The sequence below is a fragment of the Ailuropoda melanoleuca genome, unplaced genomic scaffold (assembly GCF_002007445.2).
Source record: "Ailuropoda melanoleuca isolate Jingjing unplaced genomic scaffold, ASM200744v2 unplaced-scaffold8310, whole genome shotgun sequence".
NCBI lineage: Eukaryota > Metazoa > Chordata > Mammalia > Carnivora > Ursidae > Ailuropoda > Ailuropoda melanoleuca.
The window spans coordinates 258054-265986 of NW_023253671.1; the positions used below are offsets into that span (position 1 = coordinate 258054).

General features: G+C 40.2%; 1 protein-coding gene across 1 annotated transcript; it reads left to right on the forward strand.

Moving 5' to 3' along the window:
• The first annotated feature begins 923 nt into the window (after positions 1-923).
• Positions 924-1778, forward strand: LOC117800829 (olfactory receptor-like protein OLF4). Its single transcript, XM_034653388.1, has 2 exons — positions 924-1278; positions 1564-1778. The coding sequence occupies exons 1-2, from the start codon at positions 924-926 to the stop codon at positions 1776-1778; spliced, it is 570 nt and encodes a 189-aa protein (XP_034509279.1).
• Positions 1779-7933: the final 6155 nt, after the last annotated feature.

Below are 7933 nucleotides of genomic sequence, written 5' to 3' on the forward strand. Positions count from 1 at the left end.
TCAGCATGTATGATAGCGTCTCTCCTCAGTCCTTCTTGTTCATTCCACTTGCAGCATGGACTTTTCTTCTTTGACTTGAATACTGCAAAAATACAATCCTTGGGGCCTTTGCACTGGCCATTCCCTCTGCTGGGAACACACTCACCCCATAATCCTTGATCTGCCTCCATCTCTTACTTGAGGTCTGTGTTCTAATGTCACCTTGTTTGCAGAATTGACCTCCACACCCATGAAAATTACATGCCCCATTCACTCTCTGCTTTATCCCTGTTTTCCTTTTCTTCATATTACCACCTTCCACCATCAGAAATGTAATTAATTTTCTTATTTGTTAATTTATTCTTTCTCCATCATTGCATGTCAGGGACTTCTTTTTTCTCTAGCACTCTATACTCCTTGCCTATAGAATGCCTAAAACATTGCCAACACTCAGTTTATATTTCTGAAATTTGGAATAATTTTTTAATTAAAACTGTAGAACACATATTGCATGGAGTGCTGGGTGTTATATGCAAATAATGAATCATGGAATATTACATCAAAAACTAAGGATGTGCTGTATGGTGACTAACATAACATAATAAAAATTAAAAAAAAAACTGTAGAATACATGGCCTTTTGGGGAAAAAAGGGATTGGAAGAAAAATCCATCAGTCTGCTGATATAAGAGATTCATTGAAGGGGACCATATCCAAGCAAAACATATTAAAATGAATTTCTAGACTTCAAAATATAAAAAGTAACATTTAAAATCTATGAATAATACAGTTTGTGTGAAAATCAGTCATGCTGCTTCCCTCTTTCCCAGAAGTCACCTCCACCACATGGGACAAGACAATGATACACAAATTTCAGAGTTTCTTCTGCTTGGCTTATCAGAGGACCCAGAATTGCAGCCCCTCATATTTGGGTTTTTCTTCTCCATGTACCTGATCACTGTGTTTGGAAACCTGCTCATCATCCTGGCCGTCAGCTCTGACTCCCACCTCCACACCCCCATGTACTTCTTCCTGGCCAACCTGTCCTTTGGAGACATCTGTTTCACCTCCACCACCATCCCCAAGATGCTGGTAAATATACAGACACAGAGCAAAGTTATAACCTATGCAGGCTGCATCACACAGATTCATTTCCTTATAGTCTTTGGTGTCTTAGACTTCTTTATGCTGAGCGTGATGGCCTATGACCGGTTTGTGGCCATCTGTCACCCCCTGCACTACACGGTCATCATGAACCCCCAGCTCTGTGCACTGCTGGTTCTGATGTCCTGGATCATGTGTATCCTGAATTCCTTGTTACAAAGTTTAATGATGTTACGGCTGTCCTTCTGTACACACTTCCACATCCCCCACTTTTTTTGTGAACTCAATCAGATGATTCAACTTGCCTGTTCTGACACCTTTCTTAATAACTTGGTGATGTATTTTGCAGCTGTCCTGCTAGGTGGGGGTCCTTTTGCTGGGATCCTTTACTCTTATTCTAAGATTGTTTTCACCATACATGGCATATCATCAGCCCTGGGCAAGTATAAAGCATTTTCCACCTGTGCATCTCACCTCTCAGTCGTCTCCTTATTTTATTGTACGGTGCTGGGAGTGTACCTTAGCTCTGCTGCTCCCCAGAGCTCCCACGCAAGTGCAGTGGCCTCCGTGATGTACACGGTGGTCACCCCCATGCTGAACCCCTTCATCTACAGCTTGAGAAACAGAGACATGCACAGGGCTCTGAAAGCAGTCTTTGTGAAGGAGACACTACATGGCCAATTGTCATTGGACTGAACATTTGCCTACAATTGCTTAATCTCAGTTTCCTGAGCAAAATTTTTTTTTTGTATAAATATTGGTATTCATTTCCTGCTACTATGTAAAATGATTATGTTAGTGTTTTGATACACATTTATGCTCTTAGCAGTCAGGGGATCAGAAGCCTGAAATGACCCTCATCGGGCTAAAAACATTTGCATTTGGAAGACTTGGTTCATTCTGGAGGCTACCGGGAAGAATCTAATTTACCATTACAGGATCATATTATAGTGCAAAAAATATCTAAATATATTTCTTGCAGTTAACAAATGCTTCACAATGAGGAACTAAATGACAGCTCTTAATTTACAAGTATGAAATTCCTAATTGTTTGACAAATGAGTCCTACAGCTGAGGTATGTAGTGGTGCAAGGTTCATATCAAATAAACAGTTCTTCTCATTGTTGGAAAGGAAAACAGTAATTTTCTTTAGATTGTAGGGAAGTGTCTGCACCACAAGTCAACATTTTGGAGATCCGAGGGATGTAATCCAGACAGAGTGCTCAGTCCTAGACTTCGGGAAAAGTTGAAGTTAGGGGTGGGATAAGGTACCAGGAGGTCTGAACTCTGGGAGCAGTGGAGTTCCCCAGGAGGGAGTAATTAACTCTGGATTCACTTGGTTATAAGCTGGTCTGTTGGGAACACACAATCTCCAGGATACTTTCCTTTGTGTCCACACCAGTGTCCCATGGGGAACTCATGTGCTTGGAGGTTGGGGGAGCAGGAGGGAAACGTGCCTGATGAACAGACAGAGGAAGCTCTAAATATCCCCTGTGCTGCAATCCCTCTGCCTGTGCCGCCTTGGGCTCAATGGGGCCTGCTTTTTGCTTCTGGAGTCCTAAGCTTGGCTGGGAAATTGACAGTAGCCTCCTTCCTGCCATCTTGTGTGGGGACAGAGTTTAGTCACCTACATCCCCACCCAGGAGGAATTCAGACTGCTGCATGGAGACCACTTCCTCAGAGTTCCCATTCAGGTGAGTCCAAGAGCCCAGCAAGTCCTGCAGGAAAGGGTCAGAGGCAATCCAAGCCTGGGGCATTGACCTGAGGTCAGCTGACAGTAGCCATCCTAGCCCAGAACCTAGAGATCTCTATGCTCATTTGCTTGCCCGATGAGCTGATTAATGGAGTCATTGATTATGTTAAAGAAAGAAGTGAACATTGAGCTCAGCAGCACATGGGTGATTGTTGACAATGAAGTGAGGGGGCAGGAGACATAAAGTACTTTCAGTAAAAGTAGAACACAACCAGTGAGTTTTGCAATTAAAGGGAGTAGGAATATTAGGGATGGCGGGATGTCCAGTGAAGTCAGGGCATTTCATTTTGTCTTTAAATGTGGCACGTTGGATTCTGTTTCCATACTGATGAGAAAGACCTAGACTGATTTACTGCTTGCAGATAGGACCTTGCAACAGTAATTCATGAGACATTCATTTTCACAGCATCTCCTGTTTTTCTGGGTTTTCACATGAAAACAATGATCTGACGAGGAAAACAATGTGAAGGAGCTTTGCTTTGCAATGATTTCATTACCCCGGGAGCTGAATATATTTGTGGATCTGTTATTCATTGGTTTTCTGTATTGTATACTGTCTCTACCAGGTCTTTGCATTTGTACAGTGGGATTAGGGGTTTTTTATTCCTGTTTTTGATTACATTCTTTCAAACAAGGAATTGAGCTGCTTTTGTTTTTATTTTACCAACTTTGCTGTTTCCATTAAGTTCTAGTGTGTATGTATAGACATAAATGTGGGGAATTGTGTATTAGTAGTGTGGGTTCAAATTAATCACTTGGTTATGTGGTGTTTTCTCTATTGCTTTTTCGATTTATTATTGATTCTGAAAAATTGAGCTGTCACTAATATTCTTCACTTGCCAATCCTTGCGATAAACAAAATTGAAAATTAATGATAACTTGTATCCTAAGTCCTAATAAATCACCTTGGTATGTATTTCCCATTTTTTTATGCATCTCTGTCATTCCGCAGGGGTCCTTTTGTCTCTTTGTGATGAAATCCATTTCTAACAGTTGCGTCATCTTTGACCATCACCTCTTCTTTACATTTGACGAAAGATTGACTTTAACTTCATAAGCATATTTTAATCCATATATCTTTATGTAAGAAAAAAATTATCACTTACAAGTGCTCACTCCCCAATTGTAAAGGTCATTCTCTCATATTCTGTTATTCCAAGTCTTTGGATATTAAATCTGGAATTAGTGACCCATCTTGATAGTACACAATTATTCTTTTATGTCTTTATGTATATTAGTTCTTGATTCTCGTAGAATTTTGTTTCACACAGTTGTTTTGAAAACACTACACTTGACCTAATTTCGTTCCTCCTGACAATCTTTATTCCTTAAGTTCCTAGTGTCTTTAAAACCTCTCTTCCTAGACGATGCATGCATACCCACACATCCACTGTACAAATGATGAGTAGTATCCTGTGCTCGTCATAAATGCTCTTCAGGTTCAGGGCAGTCTTCTTTTCTACCTGTTTCCATTTCCTTCTCTCTCAATAATACCTCATGGACTTGCCTCCAGTCTACTAGAGAAGTGCTGATTCTTTATTTCGGTGTCTGCCTAATATTTGATGATTGGCTGTGCTACTCACACTTTGAAAGCATTTTCTTTCTCAATACATTGCTATTATAACAATTCTACAAAAATATTTAGAGATTATCATGTTAAAAATCTGTTTCTTTGCTGGTGAAATATTGTTCTCCAGGGGGGCACTGAAGAATTCGGAGTCATATGGAAGGTTTCAGGAGAGGCCAGGGATGCTCTAAACATCCTTCAAAGCCCAGGACACAGGCCACCACAGAGAACAGACTGCATGAGAATGTCAATAGCGATTGACAATAGTGATTCTCAATAGAGATTGAGAATTTCTGAGCTGAAGAATATGTGTATTTTCATATTTATAGCTATCTTTAGGTTGTTTTCCCCATTGTAACAGTTCACATTTCTGCCAACAGAAATAGAGAAACTTCTTTTGCTACCTGTTTAAAAATTCCAACCAAATCAGCACAAGAGATCTTTACATTGTCTCACAGGCTGATGAGTGTGCAGTAGATTTCTTGTTGTTTTCTTAAACCATTACTAAATTTGAGCAAATATTTATGCACTTGATCACCATGTTCATTATTACATTCCCCTGATCATAATATATCTACAAACTACATCTATTCTGCACTTAGCAGTATTTCAAATGCAGTTGACAGAGCATTGTTTATTGACTTTTGGTTGAATATATTGTCCATAAAAAGTTTTAAATTTTATATAGGTAAATATGTCTGTCCATGGGAAGCTTGCAAATTGGAATGTCAGGTAGCATTTTACATTGTTTAGGAAAATGATCAGTGATCTGGGCAGCCTGAGTTACTGCCACTCCAGGTTCATCCTTGAGGCTGGGGATGAGGAGTCATGGTAGGAGCACAGCTTAGGGAGCAACGAATCGGGATGTGTGTAAGTGTGTGTGTGTGTGTGTGTGTGTGTGCATGAGTGTGTGTGTCTCGTGGAGTGAGAAGAGTCCAAGAGCTCAGGTTCACAGTCTAATATATTCCAAGATGACTCTTAAAATACAAATGTCAGAACTCAATCATCAGATGGTACTGAGGAGGGGCTCTATTTCAATTTACAGGACACCTTTGCAAGTAGATTAAAAAATACAAGAAGTATATAGTGTGGGCGACTGACTCCTCTTTCTTGAAGTTTAACCACCAACAAAGTGACCTACATCTTTGAAATTGCCTGATGCCATCTCTCATCCCTCTCCCGCTTATTCCCCTTAGAACATTGGGTTCTTTTTTTGGACTCAAAAGCTCGAAGTAGTATAATCTGCAGGACCTCTGCAGAGGCCATTCCCTCTGCCAGCACACACCTCCCCAGACATGCTCGTGACTCCTATCCTTTCTTCCCTAGGGTATCTGTTCAAATGTCATCTTGTTTACTAGTCTTGTCTGAACTCCAATGACAAAATGACACTCATATCCCCTCTCTCCTTGATACCTACTCTTGTTCTCTTCATACCAATGACATCCTCTGATTTATTATTATTATTATTTTACATTATATCAGTCAACGTACAGTATTTCATTAGTTTATGATGTAGTGTTCTATGATTCATTGCTTTCATATAACATGCAGTGCTCCATGCAACACGTGCCCTCCTTAATAACCATTACTGGGCTTGCCCATCACCCAACGCCCTCCCCTCTGAAACCGTCAGCCTATTTCCCAGAGTCCATAATCTCTCATGGTTTGTCTCCCCCTCCTATCTCCCCGCCTTCATTTTTCTCTTCCTTCTCCTAATGTCCTCCATGCTATTCTTTATGTTCCACATATGAGTGAAATCATATAATTATCCTTCTCTGCTTGACTTATTTCACTTAGCATAATCACCTCTATTCTGTCCATGTTGATGCAAATGTTGGGTAATCATCCATTTTGATGGCTGAGTAATATTCCATTGTATACATGGACCACGTATTCTTTATCCATTCATCAGTTGAAGTGGATCTCGGCTCCTCCCCCAGTTTGGCTCTTGTGGACAATGCTGCTATGAACATTGGAGTGCATGCGGCCCTTCTTTTCACTACATCTGTATCTCTGGGGTAAATACTCAGTAGTTCAAGTGCTGGGTCATACGGTAGCTCTATTTTTCCTTTTTGAGGAACATCCATACTGTTTTCTTCAAACTCTTTCTATGAGGCCAGCATTACCTTGATCCCAAAACCAGGCAAAGACTCCATCAAAAAGGAGAATTACAGACCAATATCCCTGATGCATATGGATGCCAAAAATCTCAACAAGATCCTAGTGAATAGGATCTAACAGTATATGAAAAGGATTATCCATCATGAGGCAGAAGAGAGAGTAAGCAACATAGAAGGCAAGTTGGTGGAAAGGAAGGAAGGTGAGGAAAAGAGAGAAAAACGACTAATGGACCATGAGGGAAGGCTTTGAGAAAACAGCAATGTCATAAAATGAAATAATATCAGAATTATTGGAGTGCCTGAGGGAGAAAAAAGAGAGAGAGGACCAGACGTATATTTGAGTAAATCAGAGCTGAGAACTACCCTGGTCTGGATGTCCAAGAGGTAGAGAGGACCCCTCTCAATCAATAAAAATAGATCAACACCCCAACATATAATAGTGAAGCTTGTAAATTTCAGAGATAAAGAGAAAATCCTGTCAGCAGCTTGATAGAAGAGGTTCCTAACCTACAGGGGTAGGAATATTAGACTGACAGTGGACCTATCCACAGAGAATTGGCAGGTCGGAAAGGGCTGGCATGATATAGTCAGGGTACTAAATGAGAAAAACGTGCAGCCAAGAATACTTTATCCAGCAAAGCTGTGATTCAGAATGGAAGGAGAGATAAAGTACTTCTGGGACAGGCAGAAACTGAAAGAATATGTGACCACCAAGGCAGCCCTGCAAGAAATATTAAGGGGGATTCTGTAAGCAAAGAGAGAGCCCTAGAGTAACATAAACCAGGAAGAAATAGAGACAATCTACAGAAACAGGGACTTTACAGGTAATACAATGGCACTAAATTCATATCTTATAGTTACTCTGAATGTAAATGGGCTAAATGGTCCAAATTGGAAAGTGAGGTGGTGGAGAACCATTTATCATGCTAACGGAACTCAAAGAAAACTGGTGTAGCAATTCTCATAACAGACAAATAAGATTTTAAACCAAAGACTGTAGTCAGAGATGAAGAGGGAAACTATCATACTTAATGGGTCTACCCAAAAAGAAGATCTAACGACTATAAACATTTATGCTTCTAATTTGGGAGTAGCCAATTATATGAACCAATTAATAACCAAGTAAAGAAATACACTGAAGAAGACACAAAAAGATGGAAAAATATTCCATGCTCATGGATCAGAAGAATTAACATAGTTAAAATGTCCACGCTACCCAGAGCAATCTACACTTTCAGTGCTATCCCTATCAAAATACTGAGGACATCTTTCAAAGAACTGGAACAGATAGTCCTTAAATTTGTATGGAACCAGAAAAGGCCCTGAATCATCCAAGGAACTGTTGAAAAGGAAAACAAAGCTGGGGGCATCACAATGCCGGATTTCGAGCTGTACTACAAAGCTGTGATCA

Excerpts from the sequence above, each read along its gene's own strand:
- LOC117800829 (XM_034653388.1), top strand. The coding sequence starts at position 924 with ATGTACCTGATCACTGTGTTTGGAAACCTGCTCATCATCCTGGCCGTC. Across the intron at positions 1,279-1,563 it reads TCTGATGTCCTGGATCATGT|TCGTCTCCTTATTTTATTGT; the intron begins GTATCCTGAATT and ends CTCACCTCTCAG.